Below are 25,034 nucleotides of genomic sequence, written 5' to 3'. Positions count from 1 at the left end.
TATACAGACATTGGTGACAGTCATATGACTCATATGAAAAAGCAGTTAGAGTCTGTGCGGAAAAAGTAGTCGTGGAATGTATGGGAACCAATATCCGAACCCCGAATACCGAGTTCTCTTTCCGAACAGACTCGAACTTTCTGTATAATATTTAAAAATCATACAGCATGCATAAAATAAACACACTGCAGCAGCGTGACTATCTGCGCATAAATAATTAAAAATACAAAATTGCTGTTTTAATTTTTATGCACGTGTTTTCTTTTATTTGTGTACTGTTTCAAGGTCATATTCATTACCAAAGGGACAAAACATTTCTTTTCGGGTATTTTGGCCACCTGATTTGCCATCCGCCAAATACGTATATATTTGACTTTGACCGTTTGTCATTAGTACTAATTACATGTCTTTATTTATTAATTTACAAATATCAACATCCAACTGGGCCCAGCTGGCCCATGGTTGGCCCAGCTAAATATCAACAAGTACGCCATTTCCAAGGTTTGTCTACGAAATAGTCTAACTCTGTCAGGTATGTCAGAAATAATGGAGGAACAGGTAAAGAAAAAAAAAATCTGGATGACAGATACGAAACACGAAAAGTTACGTGACTCTTTCCATACATTATTAAGTTTCGACACAGAATAAATAATAGTACTAGGTACAGAAGACACTAACAAAACGCGTCTGTTACGATCAGCACAGATATGGCCGCTAGGTGGCGACAGCGCCACGGGCGGCTTATGGCTTTCCCCAAAATTGCTGTGGAACGGATGTACTTTTAGCTACCTGTAGCAAAGCGACGTAATCGCGGAGTGAGCGACGCCTGGTTTCGATAAGCGTTTTCTATCAACGATTGTCATTTGGCTAGGGTTCCCGAAGAGATGTCTCAAGGCAGAATACTCACAGCACATAACATATGACGCCAACGGACCACATGTCCGTGCCGTATCCGATCTGGTCGAAGTTGACGACCTCCGGGGCCACGAACTCAGGCGTCCCGAACAGAACTTGCAGCTTCTTCTCGGGGTCGAAGAACCTCGCGAGGCCGAAGTCGATGATCTTGATGCGGTTGCCCGTTTTGGTCAGGCAGAGAATGTTCTCGGGCTGTAAGAAATATTGGATTTTATCTTTTATTGCAGGGTTAGGTTAACGTATATCTTGTTTGATAACAATGATAACAAAACTTCCGTGAGACACAGACATATTAAATATATTAAAAACGGGTCACTCACGTATTTTAAGTCGAAAAACGCTCGACATGTTTCACTCCGTACCCGTTCGCCCGTGAGTGACCCGTTCTTAATATATTTAATGTACCTATATATGTTGTAAGATTGAGGCGTTATGGTACTTATCTTTACCCAAGTCCAACACTTTTGCAGTACTTTAACTCTATCATAATTATCCGCGATGGTTCGTATTCGCAAAAATCGCCTCTGCATTCGAATTTATTATGTTGGTAGTTGGATAACAAATGAATTACTCGTTTCAAGCTATTTGCGACTGTAATGATGGCTCAAACCCAAAATTATTGAATACCGAATCATAGTTTCAAGTTCAACGTCATAACGACTAAAATTAAACGACATTTTTTATTTTCGCTGAGAGTGCCTTAGAGTCATCAGAAATAACGCGGTACGCCGAATAAACAATTATGGCGGACAGACAATCATAAACCTCCCGCGCTTTAGATTTCCGCCATTTTGATTTAAGACTTTGGACTTGGGCCATGCAATCAGAGTGCCACATTGTTGAGAGCGGACGGGTTAGGAATAATTAATACATAACATAGGTGGCACAATGGCAGGCTTGTTATAGTGCCATATGTGAGTTGTGAGCGCATGCGTCTTAAAGAGCGTGTGACACTTAAGTTCTAGCCAAGAATTATTGCGATCGGAATGTAATTCATCTTTCAATAAATGAAAATGGTTACGCAATTGATTACTTATTTCTGATAATTTTAGGTGCAATGAGGTACAACATTCTGTATGTTGAAATTATATACCGCTGGCCCAATATTACAGGGTTCTATGTTACATTTTCAAGATAGTTGAAATTCGACTTAATATATGTCACTATGACAATGATCAAATTTCAGTTCGATAAAAGTGAAACATAAGAACCCTGTAATATTGGGCCAGCGATATATCACTTGAAATTGGCTGAACGACTAAAGGATGACTAGACCGGGCCGTGCCTGGGCCGAAGTGTCCGACATGTCATTTTCTATGACGACTGATCGGTGATCACGTGGTAGTTTCCATAGAAAACGAAGCGCCGGAAGCTCCGGCCCGGCCCCGGCCCGGTCTAGCGTGAGTCATCCTTAAGTTATAAGGACGTTTGTTTACATTCTTTTAAAATCCATATGGCATACAATATGGTCTGGCAAACCAATTTGTTAGTAGAAAAAGTGTGAAATTAAAAATTTCCGTGTCGATCTATCGGGTCAGCAATTATCAAATGTTCCGCCTTTTTAGGGTTCCGTACCCAAAGGGTAAAAACGGGACCCTATTACTAAGACTCCGCTGTCCGTCCGTCCGTCCGTCTGTCGCCAGTAGGGCTTGCAAATATTCGAAACTTTCAGGTATTCGAATATTCGACTTTTTCTGACGACATATTCGAATATTCGAATAATTATTCGAATATTATAAAAAATAAGAAAAAGAACGAAAAATCGGTTTATTATCGTTTTATTCAAAAGCTTATTTCACATATTGCTAAAACTAATGATATTTTGCAGAAATCCACTTAATTGACTAGATTTTATCATCCTACTATGAGATGTCCACATTTATAAAAACAAGTAAAACGCCAAAATAAGACGTATTCAATATTTCTAGATAAAACTTTTATTATAAATGCGCCGTTGAGTGAAATAATATAACTTTAATCATCTAACCAAACCTAGGTATGTAAGATATTTTTTTTAGTAGGTAATTATTTTCTGATTTAAATTAACTTGTAGTCACTCAGAGGCCTTAATTAATGGTCGGCTTAATTATATAATATTGGAATATTTAAGGGAAAAAGTTAGTTGACTACTGGATTATTCGTCAGCTAAAGGTGCATAGTTAGATTACCTAGTTGGGCAGGTTTGGTATGATCAAATTTGAGAATTGCGATAAGTGCGGGCAAGGTTTAGTCTTAATAAACAGAATGACCCTTTAACTTAAAACTTATGCACCGTAAAATAACATACTTTTTGATTTCGTTTTCTTTCAAATTGAGTTAGGTTTCACTGTATTCACGAAGTCTATCGAGAGGAATACAGTAAAAATATTATTTCCTTCGTATTTGGGTACCTACCATTACTCATTCACTGTAAATACCCGGAAAACACACAGAAACTGTAACTGCAGCGGATTAAATAGATTTTTATAGTAATAAAAAATATTCGAATATTCGAAACCTGAGCGGCCGAATATTCGAATATCAAAACAGGCCGAATATTCGACAAATTCGAATATTCGAATATTCGAATTGCAAGCCCTAGTCGCCAGGCTGTATCTCATGAACCGTGATAGCTAGGCAGTTGAAATTTTCACAGATGATGTATTTCTGTTGCCGCTATAACAACAAATACTAAAAACAGAATAAAATAAAGATTTTAATGGGGCTCCCATACAACAAACGTGATTTTTGACCGAAGTTAAGCAACGTCGGGCGGGGTCAGTACTTGGATGGGTGTCCGTTTTTATAGATAATGGCACTTGCACTTGGCCGGTTTTTTACTAACAACATGCATTTGATTTGCCAGACTGTACCTTAGTACCTCGTTTTAGGTTATAGGCAATTAATTACGTACGAATAAGACAATAAAATAAATAACTTATGAACTAAATATATCTACATATAGAATCAAGAATCAAGAATCAAGCATTTTATTTGTGATAAACTTAAAACTAAGATTACATACAAGAGTATAACTAAAAACTACAAATATTAATAAAGTTGGTAAGCGTTAAAGTTTACCACGAAATGGGCTCGCCTCAGCATAATACTGACCCGAGAGCCAGCGCTGATCTTCCGGCGAGACCATTTGTGGGCCACGAACGCAGCCGTACGACACATGTGTATGTGTCTAAATGCATATGTATGTTAGTCTGTAAGGTATTTGTAATAAGGGCCTTGTTGCCTGAATTAAATTTCTAAATATATCTATGAATAAAACTAAATTAAAACTAAGAACCCTAAATAATATATGTATATCTAAAATTAAACGAGGAATATAAAAACTACTGACAGAGGCCTTCCCGCGCAAAGGTGTCCATCACACTCGCTGCGTTACCGCGTTGAACGCGTTTTAGGTTAGTTTTTTGAACTAACGAACTAACCTTCATATCCAGGTGAAGTATGTTCTGCCGGTGAACAAACTCTATTCCCTCACAGATCTGCCGCATGAACACGGTGCATGCCCTCTCTGTCAACACGAAGTCCTCGTCTATCACCCGTTCGAATAGCTCACCGCCTGTGATCCTGAGGATAAAAGTAGATTTTAGTAGGTAGAACAGGGCTATGACCACGAAAATCGAAGGTCGCAAATTGCGGGCATCTTTCCCTGTCACTAATTACGGCTTCATTGAAGTAAAGGCCCCAGTACACAATGGGCCATCGCCGGCCACTCCAAGGGACGACGTTTATGCGTTAGAGGGAGCAAGTGATATTGCTATCTCATTCTACCGCATGGCTGCGTCCCTTGGAGTGGCCGGCGATGGCCCAGTGTGTACTGGGGCCTTAAAAGAGAAAGATCCCCGCAATTTGCGAATTTGGAAAATGGTTTTTGCGGTAGCCCCTCAGGCCCCGTAGACAACGTGCCAATCGCCAACGCTCCGATAGCGAACGAAACGCAACTGTCACTGTCACGCTAATATGGAAGAGTGACAAGAGAGACACAAAGCGATTGGATGGCGAAGCGATACCGATTGTCACCTTGGCTAGGCCACCGGTAAAAGGGTAACTTCGTAAGAGAATAATTTTGCTGAAATACCCCTTTGGGTTGACCAAAAAAGAGTCCTTAAAGTCCACAAGTACCGATGTGCCATTTAACAGAAATAACTAATTTTCTAAGTTGAAAGCGATCAGAATAAAATCAATTATGAAATGAACCCGTCCACAACTACTAGGCAACAAGACATTAAAACTTGGATAAGAACGTAGATACAACATGGTGTAGTGACGTTCTTCTTTGACTGTTGTAAAGTTTTCTCGTAAATTATAAGTTTCGTCGGAACAAAATCGGTACCTAAATATATTTGAGTAGGGCGACTGCTGTAGGTAGTTATTGGCCCCTTCAATTGGCTTGTTTCTATGTATGTAGTGTCCAATAGCCATAGCAGTCACCATAGGAACCTAAATAACCTCCGTCAGTCGGATTTACTTAATCCGTTGAGCTTACATATACTCATCAATAACGTCATGTAATGGCTCCAGCCTTTTGTAAATAAACATCGCCAGTACTTCCTGTGTCTATTTCTTGACCACTTCACACTCATACGTATTTTCACAAGTCCAAATGAATCAGTCTGGTTCGATTTATAAGAAAACACGCGCGAAATCAACGTAAAAATCTCCAGGCTGTTGCCAAAGTCAGTACGGTGCTAAAATAAACGTGTAAATACAGCGAATGGTGCCTACCGAAGCGAAGGAATTCTGTTTTCTTTAAGATTACGTCTGTATTTTAGAACTGTAATTGAAGCTCGTATTCATGAGGCATGCTGATAAAATTTAAGAGTACTGTGGGACAGTCAGATCGGTATAAATTGATAAACGTCGCAAGGTGCCTTTGTAGCATGCGTTCTGTTTAAATTTCCTGGGAATAAATAAAATGGATCTCACGAAGTCTGAGTGCACCAATTCGCCGAAACAAAAACAACCGATGATCACCCATGACGCGTCTCGTGACTTGAGCTGTCACCCGCCTCGCTCGACCCGAGAAGAAGGAATGCGACTTGTCACCCACCAAGGTCGGCGCCAAGCCATCGATACAAATGACTTTCTCCTCTCGACAGCTCGAAGAAATTTGCCAAGCGGCCGGAGTATAAAAGTCATTAGATGTCATCTCACCTTGACGCTAAATACTGTTGTTTATGTCGTCGTGAGATTAAATTACGAGGTCGTTTTGGCAAGAGATTACATTCGACGTTCAATTGAGCTTAATGAGTAGCTATGTTGGAGTCAGTCGGTTATCTTTGTAGTATTTTCCGCTTTCCGATATCATATCACCAATTAAACCTCTACCGGATAAATATATAAACTGTCATTCCTAACTATAGATCCAGGAATATACCTAAACTAGCAACCTGCCCCGGCTTTGCACGGGTTAACAAATTATACACCTTCCTCAAATATTCAGTAGTTTTTGAATGTATCGCGAATAAACACACAAAACGACAGATGTACGCGGCGGGGGTCTTTCTTTATAAAGGTGAGTAGTGATGATATGTAAGGTTTCATTTCATTGCACTATAGTTATATTTATATACGTTGATTAAATCAGCATGCAAGTTAGTTGCTCAACCAACGTGTATAACCTCATCATCATTAATTCTTAAGAACCTGGCTCTTGTCTGTGGAGTAACCGCCATACCGTCCTTCTGCCACTGTTCTGAGCTCCTGATAGGTCACCTATATCGTACCTACATAATACGTACTTAAGTGTATCAGTTAAGTTTGAAAGGCAGTTTAAATACTGGTAGAGTTGCCACATCGGAAGCGGTTTCGATAATAATCCCGAAATCGGCAACCATTACTTCGACATGCACAGGTTTAAATGGTTAATAAGGATTAAGTTCGCATTTGGTTACACGTTACGTCGAAGAATTCAGTGTTTAAGATCGTAAATTCTCCTTAAAGTAAACTGGCAATTAAATATTTGCACAGCATGTCGGCTACAATCGATTTCGCGTTTCGCAATGCGCGAGAGTCGTAAATTCGTTGGAACAAAGACTTTAATTATGTTGGTGCGCGAAGACTGTCCACGGTTATTTTGCACAGGTGTGCTCGCGAAATTGAGAGAATTAACTACGTTACCAATATATTTTTTGACGAGTTGACGAATAATAATTCCCTTCTACTTCCTCGATTCCTCATGACTGAGAGTCGCGACCACATGAGGTCGTTATTTTGTGCAGCAAGGCTCTCCATTCTGCACGACTTTCCGCCTTCGCAATAATAGGCGCATGTGTAGTTCCCTGGCAGGCCTTCTTTACAGTGTCCTCTCAGCGTGTTGGTGGATGTCCACTACCCCGTCCTCCATCCACCATGCCAAGCATAATGCGCTTTTCAAAGTTGTCCGGCTCCCGTCTGACCATGTGTCCAAAGTAATCCGCTGGAGGCAAAATCCCTTATATTATGAATACTCTAAGTATCGTATCGTATCGTATCGTATATAACTAATACCGTAAAAGTAAATATTCGCGACCTTGAATCCCGGGTTCGCCAACAACATAACACTCTTAGCAATTAACCTTGTTTTCAAGTAAATTTAGCATACTGGGAAACGTAATATTCATTACACCTAGGGTTGCCAGATCGAAAGGCGCTATTATCGGGAAAAAAAAAAATCGGGATTTTGGGACTTAAGTCGGGAAAAAAAAACATTCAAATTAAAGTAGGTAATTGTATTAAAAACAACGATATTTTACATTATTGGCACTGCGGTCGACGCGGGTCGCTCGCTCGCTCGACGACAGTTCGGAACTTGAAATTATTGTTTTATAACGTGAAGCTGTTTTTCGGGACAATTTTCACTTTGTCGGGAATCGGGAACACATGCTAAAAATCGGGAGAATCCCGCCAAATCCCGACCATTTGGCAACCCTAATTACACCATGCCAACTAGGCCATGACCATTTCGGTCTAAATAAATCTAAGAAAAAGTCCATTATTCTTTCCACGCATTTGACGTCATTCTTAGTCATTTTCGATGACGTAGCGTTTGGTTACGAAATCTTATTATCTTACACCTTGACCTATTTTGCTGAACATCAAAAAATTACTGCCACATAAAAGTGATCGAGAGTGAATTTACACACACATACGTAGGTAGTTGTTTAGTAGGTATTTGTTTATGGTCAGATCAAACTAACTACAGTCATGTTTACCCAAGAATGATAAAGTGAAAAAAATAGGAATAACTGAGCGAGGGAAATGAAACGATTCTTATGAAACGACTGAAGATTAAGATTTAAGGAATTTGACTTTCAAAAATTTGAAAATAGCAAAAGAAGTAACTTACTTAATTTTATATCACCAAAATGTACCCTACGTTTCATTATGTAATACAACATTGATAAATTATGGGTAAGTTTTCGTATAATTCGATAATTGAAACGCCTTATTTATTAAAAACAAAATTTTCCCGCGCAACTTTTCTGAATCAAAGTTCAAATTTAGAATGATCTTGAATGGACGTACGTCAACAGCTGACTGTGGCTACCCTTGTTTACCATTGCGACTGTGACGTCATGCGGTTTGTTTTTATAAAAAAATATAATGCCGGGATTAGATGAGCATAATCGTCACACGTCATGTTAGTTTACAAAAATTTAGTATATATTTTGGTTTGGTAAGTAATTGACAATCGAGTGTTCTGCGTTGCGTCGGCCAAATTAAGAAACACGTGGGTTTTTCAATCTCATCTCACTAACGAATAGTTGGCAAAGGAGAAACTAATTCATGTCCCATTACATAATAACGACTGCTATAGGTAGATTGCCTATATAAAATTATATACGAGTAAATTGGCACCTTATCGTTTCCTGCTAAGGCAAATGTCAATGCTCAGGCTTAGTCGTCTGGATATTTCAGGAATGCAAGTGTGTTTACAATTCTTGTATGTGGGTATACAATACACATTCACGTAGTTAGGCGGATCTCACACTAATGCGGTTTGCGGTGCCAGTGTTAACCGCCTTAGGTTGGTAGTTGCCGGAGCAACAGGGCAAGTGTAGGTAAGGCCCATTCTTTACCTACATAAAACTTAGTACACTAATTCGACCCAATCATGGCGATTTTGTTTTATTTATCACTGTAGTTATTAAGAAACGTATATTTAGTAGATTTTTATCTTGAACGCAGCCGTTACGACGTAGCGTCAAGATGGCGACGAGCCAAAATATTCGCGCCATCATTTGACGTCTCGCATAAAGACGCAACCGTTTTTAAACTCTTCACATCTCTGGCTTTTATATTCAACCAAATTAAAATTAGTTACAAGCGAAACAATGTGTTATCGCGTTAGTTTAACATATAATTATGTGTAATTAAGATTAACATAGGTACCTACCTACCTATATAAGTCTAGTTAGACAAAAAAGCGTGATAGCGCAGAGGTTAATAATGATGTCTATTATATCAGAAGTGGGATCAGAATGAAAATATATTGATCTGAATCAATATATTTTCATTCTGATCTTCTACTTTACATTTTTCAAATAACAAAATACAAGATTCATATCAAATCAATATTTTATTTTAGCATCTATAGGTATGTAGATTATAATCTATTAATTACGCCTCTTAGGTTCTAATTCTAATATGTATCTTTACATTTTCGATCGTTATCGGTTGTAAAGTTATTGCCTCAACGCAAAACCTCTTTAATACTGCTCGCAATACCCATATAAGGAAACTCGCTTGGCTTTACTCTAATGTACCTAAATTTGTTCCATTAAGTGTATCAAGTAACCTAAATAGAACTTCGAATATATTAAAAACCTGATATACGTGCGGTAACACAGTATAAGTAGGAACCTACCTATTTATATGACAAATACTAGATATAAAGAGCTATAGAGTTCGAATGTGGAAACCTAATTTAAGATCTCTCGGATCCCAATCCATTTACGGGGCACTTGACTTTGACGCCGATATGCGTCACGCTGCATACGCGTATAATTTTATCAGTACGACGACGGCGCCGCGCATCATGTCCGGTTACCATTTTGGAGTCTCTGTGTAATCTGACTACGTCAATAGGTACTTAGTTACTGGGCTACACTACATTTTAAAAATATTAGGTAAGTAGACAGGCATTATTCTCAGCTAAAAGTTTATTAATCAAAGCAGTATTACGACGATAAATATTGCTAAAATAATAAACAGTACCGATCGAAAAAACTTAGTCATATTAGATTTCAACAGTCACCAGTGCGGTTAACCACAACTCAATGAGCCGTTTGAAATAATATAACGAAGTAGCTACAGAAATATAAGCATTATTTACCACGTAATAAAGTCTTCAAATAGATCGGAATGATATCGCTGACAAATCTTACTTCAATGCGAATGAATGTATCAACGAGCCAGTGAGACGTAAAAAAATATATAATTTAAAAACGAGTTGTATATCACTTGACACGTACCTAGCAAATGAAACCTTGTTACATGGAACATGGGTTTAATATATTAAATTCCCACAGACGTATGAACATTAGCATCAAATGCACGTTCTAAATGTAAATATTCTGCGTTTCGTTTTTATTCCGCTGACGTCATCTTGTCTGAACTCTGAGAGGTGTCCAGCCAGCACTTGAATAAAAAAAAACTTAGGTAGTGACGTCATGTGATCCTGCGTTCCAAACGACAGGGTTGGGAGACAATCATTTTTTAATTCACAATATATTTTTTTATTAAGTATACTTACATATAAATCATTTATTTTTTCGTGATAAACTTAGTGTACATGCAAAAGTAACATGATAAGGTTTAAGACATACATAAATACATCCTATTGTTTACCACGAAATGGGCTCGCCTCAGCATAATGCTGACCCGAGAGTCGGCGCTGATCTTCCTTATATTTCTCTAGACATTTATTAGATTAGGATGTCGGTTAATTCCATACGCCTCGAGGTAAGGGGAGTCCGGGAGACTCGAACAATTTTATTAAAGAAATAATGGAATGTAGTCGAATATGTTTAAATTATACATAACTTATACAGGAGGTGTTTCTCGTTGAAATATTCAAGATGGCGTCTTCTAAAAATACTGGACAAAAGTGAAATTTATAAATTAATGAACGAGCTACACCTGTCGTCGGCGTCTGTCAACGACCGACCTAATTACACCTGGAATCCTGCCTATTAATAACATTACAAGAATATCTGACGCCGAAGACGTAGGCGATATTTGGCCTAAGCCAGGCCTTTATTATTTTACTATTATTCGTACATCATTGGACAAGTAGCTACACATTAAAATGTTTCATGACAATATTCTTGTCGTAAATACATATGTTTCAGGGCAAACAATATTTCTGCTTGAATTTTGTTTTGGCTTGGGCTCTATAGGTACGAGTATACTCCAAGAGTTGTAGAGCGATCGGGCTGTGTGATGTGATGCGGTATGGTGTGAACATCGTCTGGGGAAATTCCAGGTTCTTTCCGTAACCAGAAGGCCTTTCCGCCGCCAAAATCGAAATTTCGTTATTTGCCTCTCTTGCATATTCGAACGATAGATAGACATAGACAAACTAACGTGGATTCGCGGTAGGTGCTCAGGGCCCGTAGCCAAATTACATTCGCTCCTTATCGATTCGATCTCTACGATCGCGAGCGACTGGTCGATAATGTTTATAATAACCTAGCCAAGAGGCAATCTTTTTAGTTAACGCTCATTCTACGCGCCAAGTCGGTAAAAATTAATTTTTGTCTGTGGTTCTCGTTCAAAACCGTCAAGAAAGATCATCTGTCAGCTGTCAAGAGTGTCAAGTGAACAGCGAATCTAATTTTGGAGAAAATAATTGTTTTATCGGTAAGCAAATTAAATATTTTGGTATTTGTTTAACTTAGTTTATCACAATTTCGTGATAAAATAACTCTATATAGTGTAATATTTGAAGAGTGCGTTGTCAATTGCATATAATTTTGACCTAAAGTTTAACAATTTCAGACAGCCGTCGTCCCCGCAGCCCCAACCAAGGCGGCGACGCAGCCAGAGCGGGCAAGAGCGGCTCCGCGGGCTCTTCTTCCACGCTGAGAAGTTCTCGCCAAGTTGGCACGTACAGTCAGAGCTGCCGCTGCAATGACGCCTTCATGGCAGTTACCAGTGCTAAGGACGTGCACTGCTGGCTTACTTGACCAGAAGAGACAATACTTTAAGCGTTAGTATTGATTCAAACCGTGAAGTGATATTGTGGACAGGTTTGCCCAAATCAGTGTAACCTCAGTGAACTCATTTACTTCATAGACTTCAAACATTTTCGAAATTATCAAAAGTCAAGCGGACATTGAATACATAGATGTTATGCATTCGATTTATCTATTAAGATCGCCGAGGACAGGAACACTTGGAAAAGCATGGTACATCGCGCAGGAAACTCTTCAAACTAGACACGACCTTCAGCAATGAAGACGCCGACTAAGAAGATGCATTAGATAAGATAAAAGCTGCCTGTGAAACCAAAACTAATAAATCATAGTGTTACTTAATATTATTTTTTTATTACCTACCTGTCTTTGATTTTTGTTTACTCAGTAATAGAAATACCTAAGTGAGTGAGGCGTTAAAAATGAATTAAACACATCTTTATTATTTATAGTCAATGGAAATTTGGGAAGGTAATCTCACCTGCTAAGCTACTGGCTGTTCATATTTAACCTTTTGTATGCTCCTGTCAAAAATTTGTAATTTATATATCAATCATAATTGAATAAAATGAAATAAATAAATAAATATTGGGGACATCTTACACAGATCAACCTAGCCCCAAACTAACCAAAGCTTGTACTATGGGTGCTAGGCGACGATACACATACTTATATAGACAAATACAAACTTATATACATAGAAAACACCCATGACTCAGGAACAAATATTAGTGTTCATCACACAAATAAATGCCCTTACTGGGATTCGAACCCAGGACCATCGGCTTAGCAGGCAGGGTCACTACCCACTAGGCCAGACCGGTCGATTTACAAAGACAACTTTTAAAAATTATTGCATTTTTTAAAGTTGAATATAGGTAAGTACATGGGAGCAGATCTGCTCCTAAGCATACCATAAGTTAAGGTGGTAACCACCATAAATAAATGCTATAAATAAATGAAACAATGATTGGGTTAAAAAGTTAAATTATATTTATTTTATTGAAAATCTATTAATGAAAGATGCAGCAGGTATTTTTTGCCAGCAGCATGAAATCAGTAGCCAAGCATCTTTTCTTGTTTGTACATATATTATGTACAGTGTTTTAAAATAGTAAAACAACACTCAATATATTTTTGTGGTTGTACATGTGACATAGTTTCTTCCCTTGACCCTGGCTTTGGAGCACCATAAAGTATTGGTTCATATGCCAAGGCTGCAATGAATATCCAAGTCACCTGAAACAAAATGAATGCTTAGTTTTTCAACAAACTCTGTAACATTTGGTTATAATACTTATTCTCTACCAGTCATATGACAAAAAAAAACTAAATGTTTTGTGTAAGTACATGTTATGATTATTTTTATATAGTGTGTAAGTACAGTCAGCTGCAGAGAAAAGGTACCACCACTACATAGAAGTTTGTATGCAGGGGTGGGACCTTTTCTCTGCAGCTGACTGTATCTGCGCCTGCCAAAAGAAGTCATATACAATGTTTCATAATATGAAAAAGTTTCATTAATATGGTTGATAATGTATATGTATAACAACAGCCCGTCTGGCCTAGTTGGTAGTGACTAGTGACCCTGCTGGTTAAGCTGATAATCCTGAGTTTGAATCCCCGGTAAGGAAATTTGTTTGTGTAATGAGCACAGATATTTTGTACCTGAGTCATGGGTGTTGTCTATGTATTTAAGTATAGTTTGTCAAAGGACTGTCTCATTTCAAACAAAGACATAGAGAATCATACTAGCTTTGTCATATACCAGTACTAGCACCCAAAAGATAAGTATGAGTATAGTTTTCCTGGTTCTTACTGACTGACAAATTGGTTTGACCATCTATATATAGTTATCTAAGTACCCTAAGTACCCACAACACAAGTCTTCTTGAGCTTACTGTAGAGTCCGACTAGAAATTGTAGAAATTAAAAAGTAGCAACACTGTAGTCTCATCCCTTTCAAATCAATTTAAGAAAATGGGATGACACTACAATATTGCTAGTTGTTAGTGACCTTGCCTATGAAGGTGATGGTTTTGCTTCCCGGGAAGGGCATTTATTTGTGTGAAGAACTTTTGTTGCCGAGTCTTTATCTATATTTGTATAGCCTTTACCTATATACCTTTGCCTTTACACATTCAATTCACTTTCCTATTGAAAAACAAGTGCTTGCCATTGCGCATATGGGTACCAAATTTAATCTACACCGTTCATCGGTTTATATTTGATGACGTAACAGGAACACATTAGTTATTTTAGCATTAATAATATATTTTATATACTTATTAGTAGGTATAGTAGGGATAAGTTATTGACTCACTCTTACCTTTGTAGGGACATTGTTTCGTGTTGCATTTGTGGGTGCATAATCCATTTTTCCATGACACTGTCACTATAGATATATAGGTAGATATTCAGCGCCTCAGTCACATTGGATCCTTTGGGTGAAATGCTGCGTACGGCCCACAATCCTTTGATCGTAGCATACATGATAAGATCACCAGCTAAGGGCAGTCCTTTCCTAAGCAGTTTCAAGTTTCAATAGAGGCGATTTTTCAGACGGCGCCTGCGTCTAAGCGACACTTCCGCGTTGTTCGCCGCCCACAATAATGTTGAAGTATGCTTTTTATTACAAATTCTAATTTACAAACACTATTATTCGGTATTTTCTTGTGCTTCGGTAAGTTATCTGCAAGGGGATAGCTCGCGCTAGATATCGACACCTAGGAGGCGATAACGATTTGATTTCGCTTGTCAAAAGTGTCACTTGGCTAGACAATGTATGGCAGATATCGAATTTTGGTAACGAATGTTTTGCGTTTCGTTACAACATTGCAACTTGGCTAACATTTTTGTATTCGTTAATATTTTTCGACAGACTCATCTACGGTACCTGTCAGTCCCATACATTTTTTATCGATTCGTTAGCGATATCTTTTTTCGAAATGCGTTTCGGCTAGGCCCCCAGTTTGCTACACTGGAGTACTGTAGGTAAGTACTCCGTTTTCTGTGTGCGAACGACCTTAACCTGTATGGTTTAAATACAACCGTGTATCCCACCTTGCTCCCGTGACTCATTCCTTGGGATTGCTTGGATCATTCCGGATCGATTGAATGAACGAATTTAGAATGCATTCCATCGCAAGGCCTATTGCTCTGAAATTTATTTGGTACATTTTGCAATAGAAATAAACTAAAATTTTTCACTCAAAATATTATATTGCAATTTTGCTAAATTTCTTGAGTTTCCTTTTTTTATGCTTTGCATTTAAGGACTTCGATAACACAAGTGACTAAGTGTGCTGACAGCTATCCCATGTGTTACGATTATAAAGTATGATTCACAGTTGGCAAACAGTATAGTGCACGTTCAATGTTCATTATCCGAATTGACGTTTGGTAGCGTAATACCACTACCATAGACAAATTAATTATCTTTGCCACTACCTACACTACTAAATAAATACAAAAACGAACGGGATTACAAACCAGCTATTAAAGTGTGTTAAAAATTATATTATTGTGCCACTAACCCATATCTACAACCTAAGCCTTGGTTCTGGTTGTTTTCCGGACCAATGGAAAATAGCATCCGTTACTCCTATACACAAAGAAGGCCCAAAAACAATTCCCAGTAATTACAGACCGATATCGCTGCTCAGCGCATTCTCAAAAATTTTAGAAAAAATAGTTAACACTCGCCTAGTCAAGTATCTTGAGAGCTACAACCTCTTATCGGATAGACAGTTCGGGTTTAGGCGGAATAAATCCACGGAAGATGCCACATCAACTCTCGTCAACCTAATCTCATCATATTTAGACAAAAATCTAAAATGTATTGGCGTCTTTTTGGATCTGGCTAAAGCCTTTGATACCGTGTCGATACCGATCTTGCTCCGCAAACTACAAAATCTAGGGATACACGGTATCCCGCTGTCGTGGTTCGAAAGTTACTTGACAGGGAGAAGGCAACTTGTCAGAGTAGGTTCCTTTACTAGTTCGACAGAAAATATTAAATTCGGTGTTCCGCAAGGAAGTATTCTTGGTCCCACCCTTTTTACGGTTTACATGAATGAAGTTCTAAATTTAACAATTCCTAAGTCTGAAATTCTCTGTTACGCAGACGATACCGTTATACTTTTTAATGACACATGCTGGAAGAACACAATCGCTACTACAGAAAAGGGTATGAAAATTGCATCTGACTGGTTCCGTTCCAACCTTCTAACCCTGAACTGCAAAAAAACTAAATTCCTTTGTTTCTATAAAACCGCCCTATCTAAACCACTCCTTCCTCCTATTATAAAAATCCATTCATGCACAGACTACCCTACTTCTAACTCATGTAACTGCGATTCCATTCAGAATACTGATGTTATAAAATATCTTGGTCTTTTAGTTGATGAAAAACTGAACTTTAAAAACCACATACATAAACTCTCTGCCAGAATAAGAAAGTCCATTTATATTTTCAAAAAGCTACGTAACTCTGCCGATTATTCTATACTTAAAATGGTTTACACCGCGCTCTGTCAGTCTGTAATTAGCTATTGCATCACAGTTTGGGGAAGTGCAGCAAAGACTTTTATGCTAGAAATTGAAAGGGCTCAACGTTCTGTTTTAAAAGTGATACTTAAAAAGCCCTTTCGATTTCCAACCATTGATCTCTATGCTCAAGCAAACGTCTTAACCGTACGTCAATTATTTTTAATGAAAATTTCTTTACACACTCACAAATTCTCAACATTATTACATTGCTATAGTTCTTTAATTAAAAAACGTGTCTTTAACTTACCGATTCCAGAAGTACGTTCCGTTTTTGGTAAACGTTTTGGTGAACGAATCCGAGTAACCACTTACAACGCCATGCTTAAACACTGCAACCTTAAAGACTGCACCATCGTCGAAGCAAAGAAACTCCTATTTATTTTTTTACAATCACTTAACTATGCCGAGACAGAAGATATTTTAGTTAAAATAATTTAGGTTTATTTTTCATGTTTTGCCATAGAAATGTATATCTTTTTCTTACTTATAAGTATGTTATAAGTTCTCATTTTAAGTCTGTTATATTATATCAAAAACATACCTAAGATATTACCGGACTTGATTGTGTAACTAAGATCTCTTATTTAAACTGTAACTGGTTCCCCGCGATACAGGCGTAGCCTAGTGCGGAGACCCCTGCCATACTCTGTTATGTGTTCTTTTGATAATAAATTTATTCTTATTCTTATTCTTATTCTTAACTATTCAAATGTTAAGAATACCTACCTACTGCTACACCCTATTTTCTGGTCATGGCTTACATTGCCCAAAAACCGATCTTAAAATATTTTTCGCGAGTATCAAAATTGCACATGTATCACTGATTTTCTTATATTTTAAATATACAGAAAAGGTAAATGCGGTCTGAGAGACTATTGCGGACACAAAAACTAATGCTTAATATTTATAGTAGGTATAATTTTCCATCACGTTTCCATGTTACAGTACTTAATTAAATATTTACAAAAAAGGCAAAAGTACTGACAGAGATTTTAAATATCCAGGAATAACGTCGTTTCTGATTTGGCCAGTTAGGAATTCGTAATGTAAACAAGGAATTATTAATTTATTACCTATACCCAGACATTGCTGATCAATCACCAGAACATTAGTCCAAAGTCGGATATATAGGTACACATATACACTTTTGTACCTACCTATTTATATTTACAATTACATTACATTTATGTGATTTTGGCAGAAAGATTAATGTGTAAGTATTTATTTCGTATAATTGGTATTTGGCACTAACACTTGTATTAAATGTCGAACCGTTCTATTATGAGAGGACTTGGAATTTTGGGTGTATCTTTCATATAAGTAGGTAATTTATTGCCTTTCAAAAAGATTACGTATATTAATGTAAGGTATTACATTAAACGAGGTTTATCAGACTTGTAACAAATAAACCATAACATTAAGAATAAGAAATGTTTATTAGCACAAATAATAATTAATAACACAAGATAAAATAACACAAAACTAAGATTCACATTATGACATTGACTTGACGAGACGAAGGTTTAGAGAGATTTATGGGTTGCGCGAATGGCCAAACTCATAGCATAGCAACCTCGAAGCGTTGGCAGAGCAAGAAAAATACTTACTGTTTAGTGCTTGGTAGTCAAATAAGGGTTAAGGGTACCTACCATAAAACAAAGAATGAAAATGAAGATCTGGGAGTACTTACAGTTCAAGGACGACACACATGTGCTTCCCCCACTCGTACGCATCATACAGCTGTATCAGCCTCGGGTGTCGCAGGCGGCGCATCACGTCCACCTCTCGCTCGACGTTCCGACGCTCGTCCCGCCGCGCCACCGACACCAGCTTGGCTGCTAGCTCCAGCCCGGTGGTCTTCTCTCGACACAGGTATACTGTGCCGAATTTACCCCTGGAATGTGAGAGTGGTATGACACAATAGACTTCGGACTGCATTAGTGCTGTTATTTGTAAGAAAGCTGCAGCGGTCGCAACATGGTTCCATTTTTATCGCCTGTCACTATGCCCGTCACTTTCGCACTTACATACTTGTTAGAACGTGACAGCATGGTGACAAGTGATAAAAAAGCGACCGTGCTACCGCCGCTGTACTTGTAGCTTGGATATCGTCTATCTTGTTGATGCGCAGCCGGTGTGGCCAAGGGCCCTTTCCTTAATTTCTTATGAAACTTGCACATCTGTGGGTAGCAGTCCCTATATTCAGTTGGTTCTGAGTACGATCGATCTACTTGTCGGTAATCTTTGTGTGTCGGTAGTCATTGTGTCCAGGCACTCGACAATGTTTTCCAAACAGCACGTATTGATAAGGATAAACCTTCAGCCCTGATTCATTTCATACTTATTAATAAAATAATAACATAGATAATACTTATCTAATCTGCGTAGAACAGCAGTATCTATGTGCTTTGTGTAGAAAATTAGTGTCAACAATGTAGGTACTGTTTGCATCAAAAGTAACGGATCAGTCTACGCGTATAAAATAGTTAATAGGTAGTTAACTTAACAAAAAGAGATGTTTCCGTATGTAGAACGTTTAACCAGAGACAAACATTCTTAATAATTTGAACGCAAACACCCAAACTCCTTGCAAACACACATTTTTATATTTGCTATATGTACCTAGCTCAGCATTTCCCAACTAAGTACTAGGAACTCTGAGCGTTACCAATAAGCGTTTGGCCCCAAAAATTACAGCAGTTTTTGTTTTGTGGTTCGGAGCCCAGTCGAGTCAAGTTGAGTGCTATAGCTAAATAAAATACCTATTATTGCAAAAAGGTAGGCTATATCATTAATCAAAATCTGCTCAGTATAAAGCTCTACAAGTCAACATAAGCAAACATAAATAAAATGGGGTTATGTATACCAAACTACCTACAGATGTACAAATTTCCGATAACTGTGGATAATAAAGGAACACTCACCGGCCGATCTCCGAGAGCATTTCATAGAAGTCGTTGACATCTGTGCTGCGCTTGATGGTGACATCTCGGTATGCGAATGGTGGCTCTATCTCTGTGGACAGCATACGATATATTTTTAGTTATTTTTCTAACACAAAAACATTATAGGACGAGGGAGAGAATTAATATTATGAGGCACTTAAAGTGTGCAACGTTGCAAACGTACGGGGTTCATTAAAAAGGGGTGTACAAGTTTTTCAAGGTATGGTAACGTGCATGTAACACCTAGCAAGTTGTAGGTATCCATAGGCTACGGTGACCGTTTCAATCGCGTGTCACCAGGCGGGCCGTGTGCGTGTTTGCCAAAAAGTAGTATAGAATAAATATGTTCATACGGGCAAGATCTTGAACCATCGGACTTTCCAAGGAACGAATACCTCTCGTGTATGTCTAGTCTTTGATAACCACAGCTAAGTATTAATTAGGTAGGTGCTTGCGATGACCATTTTGACGCAATCTGATAGAAGACTAGGTAAAGTGCCTTCGCAAAAGGAGCACTTTTAGTGTAGGTACAGGAGATTATTATCCGTTTAGTCGAGAAAGTGTCATAAAGACTGCATTCTTGGCTCGTAAAATTTAACGATTTAGGCCTGGATTACACTTGCGTAAGCGCAGCGCGTGGAATCCGGGCCTTTTGAAAGTTGTATAACGTGAACAATATTTTTGTTACTTAAAAGGGTCTATACGGTATTTTGAAATTAAGTTCTTCTGTAAATGAATGCGTTATGGACGCTATAAAAATATTGCAGTATAAACGGGCCATTATTTTATTTTTAGTTATTGTAAAGAGTTCACGTTTTCGTCACTCGTTGATGTTGAAAAATTATTTATTCACTAACAAGCAATGTTTAACAAAATACAGATTGGTGCCCCTTTTTATTAAGTATATAAATACTTGTGTTAAGGAACACCGCTCTTCCTTAGTGATTAACTACAATCTAAAAGGAAAAACTATGGTAATAAGCAGATAACAATAAAGTAATTAAACTAAACAATTTAATAAGTAAGTTAACTATGTAACAATAAAACTAACATGTGAGTAGCAGAGCAACTAATGTAATTTTATTAGTTTAAAGTGATATAGTACTATTGTTGTAGTACTATAGATCAAAATATGCTGTAGTCTTTTATTTTTTGGGGCATTTTATGGGGTAAAATTAAATTATATATAGGGAGTTTCTGTCTCGATAACCTATTGAGTTTATCGATGCGTTTAGTCATTGCCGCTATTTAATTTTGCCCCCTTAAATCCTATGTCTGGTCATGAGAATCTACTTGCGGTTTTTTCAAAAAGTGCGGAAACGAAATCGGAGCGTGCCGGAGCCGGTAACCATCGCTCATGGGTTGTCGAAAGAAAAGCGACGCAGAATATTTGAATTTTTTTTTATATCGTCTCAAGGTTTTCCCCTACATTTGTCATAAATAAGTACGAGTATACTTAAGATATGACGATTACGTAATCAATTAAATGTGTCATTTCTGATAAGGGATAAATAATCAGCAACGTACGTTTTACTAATTAATTGATTTGCAATTTGTGGCGTAGTTAAAACCAGCCTCTTTGGGGTGGTCAACTTCAAGAGCATATGCGTCAATTCCTGTTCGGTACGATGTATTGCTGATTAATCTCAAATTACGAGTATGGTGCATTCGATGGGATTTTTTTTCTGATTGCGTCAATGCAATTATGGCATCACTAAATACTAACAAAATAAGTATTTTCGAATGACATTTCCTTCCTCTAAATTCCCATACACTAATGATACCTATATGGCATTGGACTTAATAGTCATTTGCCTAAGTGCCGCACTCTTATGGACGCTGCTGTTTAAACCATCATCTATTCATCTTATTGATGTTACAGGCCAATGATGATAAATGATACCTATGATAACTTCTGTTCGCAACTTCGTCTATGTAGGATTAGTAAGTACTACCATAATAAATTCTACTCCTCTTTTTGCCCCTTTAATGAGGATTCCTTGATAAAGTCTGTCCTTTGTCCTTTCCCGGTACTCAAACTAAGTTTTTTAAAGCGGTTTAAGCGTGAAGAGACAGATAGACAAGTGATATTTTAATAGGGATTGGGAATTTAGTAGACAATGTGGAACCCTATTCGACTAGCGACGTTTGACGTATCGTGTTGATCTCCCGTTGATTTGGGAAAAATCATAAGTTCTCGAATACGTAGAATGTCAAAATGTCTAAATTTGATATTAGCAATCCACAACCAAACCAAACCGAACTATCCCGAGTTCAGAGTTGAGTTTTGGTTGTACCAAATGATATTATCCACAATTGATCGAATAAAACTTCTTGAATTATTTATTATGACATTTAATATTTGAATTTTAATAAATTACAGTAATTTCTGGCTATTATATCACACTTGATAGAATCAACATGCAATACAATCATCTGTTGATTTGTCGTAGATGCGAAATCTGACACTCTGACAGTTGTACATGTCGAATTTGGCCCGTGGTTAGTACGTACCTGCCGTGTATAGGTCATACAGGGTATGTAGGTGATCAATGAGTTATCCACGTGCATAGTTCGAGAGGTGCGTCACACGCCGGCGCCCGCGGTGCGTTCAACTATAGCATTTAATTAAAACGCCCTCACACCGTACTGTAATAGCGCCAGGTTGATTCATGAAACCTGGCGCGGATTTTATATGAGGATTTTGACAGGCGTGGCTCACTCCGCGAATTCGTGGCTTTGCAACAGGTAGCTACAAGGACATCCGTTCCACACCAATTTTGGTGGCTAGCCATAAGCCGCGCGTGGCGCTGTCGCCAGTAACGGCCATATCTGTCCTGATCGTAACATACGCGTTTTGTTAGAGAGTGAGTCTTCTTTACCTAGTACTATTATTTATTCTGTGGTTCAGTACAAATCTCGCGTCAGCTACATAAATATAAATACATAAAGGATGACTCACGTTAGACCGGGCCGTGTCCGGGCCGGAGCTTCCGGGGCTTACTTTTCTATGACATGACAGGTGATCACGTGATGCTTTCCATAGAAAACGAGGCGCCGGAAGCTCCGGCCCGGACACGGCCCGGTCTAACGTGAGTCATCCTTAATTGTATCATATACTAATATAAATCCAAGATCCTCTTTGGGTCACTGAGCCAGTGATGTATGTATGTATGTAATATAAATAAAAGGAAGTACCTTTTCATGTGGATAAGAGTCATGCAAGAAATAATAAAGGCTTTTTTATTTTATTTTATTTAACCAAATAAGAAGGTTAACCTTTATAGCCCTAAACTTTTGGGTATGTATGTCTATAGGAAAGACGTGAACACAGTTTGACCCTTCCTTTCGTTCGTCTGCGTCGGTGTGACACGCGCTCGAGTGCCGGCGCAACGAGTGCAGACAAAACACGGTTCAGAAAGGTTATCGATCCTGCACTTGTCTCGCCAGGCTCAACTGCTGCCAACTCCCGCTTAATTCGGGGGCTTAATTGTCCGGTTAAAGAAAAACATCGGGACGTATTGCATCGCAAAAAGATCTAACCCTAAATTCGAGAACTTCCAAAATACTGGTGCCGGCCGTTCTATTTGCATTATTTTCTTAACTCACCACATTGAGTGTTTTGTGTTGATTTATGGGTTATTTCTTTTTCTAAGTAAGACTAAAATTTATTAAATAATGTTATAATCCTAATGTATTTAAGGGTTCGCAACGGCACGGCACCGTCGAGGCAAGGGCAATCGGCATCAAGGGCAACCAAGTCAATACATTTAAAGTCATATCATATAGTAAAATGAAACATACACACATTTATAAATATACCGTGTATCACGAATTCTACATCGTCCAGCTGTGACACGAGTACCATTACTATATAGTGCCACTTGTTTTGGCATCCCGTCATTATCGATCTATAATAGGTGAATACCGTTTCATGAATGGACATATTTCGGCATTGGGTATGTAGCCTATGTAGGCTAAATGGTCTGAATTAGATTCTTGCTCAGGTTCTAAGCTATCCCGACCAGATCGATATTTGTCTAAGTATAGCGTTCGACCTTCTAGTACACAGACTATACTGGAATGTTGGCCACGATGTGACTGGCACGTGCATCTTTTAATAGCGCCTCTGTCTTGCGATCGCGAGTCAGACCGTCAAGCGAAGTCATGCAATGATATAGTGCGGAAATACCATCAATTAACGTTAAATAGATACCTATAAACATTAAAAATATGATGGCACCTCCACACTTTGTCACTTCACTGTCAGTTATCTTTTTTGGTATATCTGTCAAAGGATAAATCTGAGTGGAGTGAGTGTGGAGCTGCGCAACCTGTAACAAAGCTTTTCTTTCGGGAAATTTCGGCGTTTTTATGCGCGTGCCTTCGAACTATCTGTGCTTAATTAGTTAGCCGAAAAGACACCATATGGCGCCTACAAGATTTCTTTAATCTTAACCTATATAAAAATGACAATACATTATAACTTATAAGTAATCTCCGCTCTACCGTGCGCGGCGGTTTTCGCTCAAATACGTCGCGCTCGTTTTGGACATGTTATTTGCTGTACTACATGTATACATATTTGAATAGTGATGGTATTGATGGTGTGTAGAATTGTAGATAGACAATAGAGATTGTGATATATCATCGCAAGAAACGACAGATATCGCACGACATTTCTTTGTCAGCGAGTCGAATAGACCCCTCTATTGTGTCCGGAATGCATTGAGTCCGGTTAGAATGCGCTGCAAGCCATCATTCCATAGTTGCATGCTATCTGTCGAGTTTGGAATACTTTTGAAATGCCGTCACAAATCATCGCAAAGGAACGGAGCTGTCGCCACGTCTCGTTGACGACAGCCTGGCCAGAAATAGGAAGAGAAAAATAACAGCAGTTTGAAAAAAATGTTTAAAAAGACTTGAATTATTTTTAACCTGTAACGTAAAAATGGTATTGGAGCCACGTAAACAAATGTAACATTAAAGTCAAGATTAAAGTAAAAGAGTTAAGATTGTATGATGCGACGGGAATTATATGATTCATGAGGTACACGTCTAATAGGTACATGTCGGTTTAGGTACCACCTATTTTTAATTGTGGAGTTTGTTAGCTCGGTTATTTGCCTTTGTGAAAACGACTAATGATTTATGATGAAATTTTCACTATTCTCTACAATAAACCACCTACACCAGCGGTCGGCAACCTTTTAGCAGCCAAGGGCCAAATAGTAGTTACCGAAGTTGACGCGAGCCGCACTTTGTTAATATTTATGACTTTATCAGACATTGTCGTTTGTCAATATTACATACAAAATAGCCAGGGAGGCTCGCGGGCCACGGTTACATATCAGAATACCGAAAATTAACTTACCTAATGTCGAATCACCTATGCTCGATTCACCTATTTTTAAATTACCTAACGATCATTTTACCTAAATATTGA

At 38.2% G+C, this 25,034-nt stretch overlaps 1 protein-coding gene across 2 annotated transcripts in view; it reads right to left on the bottom strand.

The window, feature by feature from the left end:
- The window catches only part of LOC134794893 (myosin light chain kinase, smooth muscle-like), a 67,383-nt gene that overhangs the window by 4,409 nt on the left and 37,940 nt on the right, over positions 1-25,034 (bottom strand). For both annotated transcript variants that reach the window (XM_063766734.1, XM_063766733.1), the window contains exons 3-6: positions 19,568-19,658; positions 18,334-18,537; positions 4,338-4,479; positions 908-1,107 (exon numbers count right to left, since the gene is read on the bottom strand). In XM_063766734.1, the coding sequence (XP_063622804.1) occupies positions 908-1,107; positions 4,338-4,479; positions 18,334-18,537; positions 19,568-19,658 (637 nt within the window). The remainder of the gene's footprint in view (positions 1-907; positions 1,108-4,337; positions 4,480-18,333; positions 18,538-19,567; positions 19,659-25,034) is intronic.

Source organism: Cydia splendana, chromosome 11, assembly GCF_910591565.1.
Source record: "Cydia splendana chromosome 11, ilCydSple1.2, whole genome shotgun sequence".
NCBI classification, from domain to species: domain Eukaryota; kingdom Metazoa; phylum Arthropoda; class Insecta; order Lepidoptera; family Tortricidae; genus Cydia; species Cydia splendana.
Note: the sequence above shows the minus strand (reverse complement) of the source record. Positions and strands in the feature narration are given on the sequence as shown.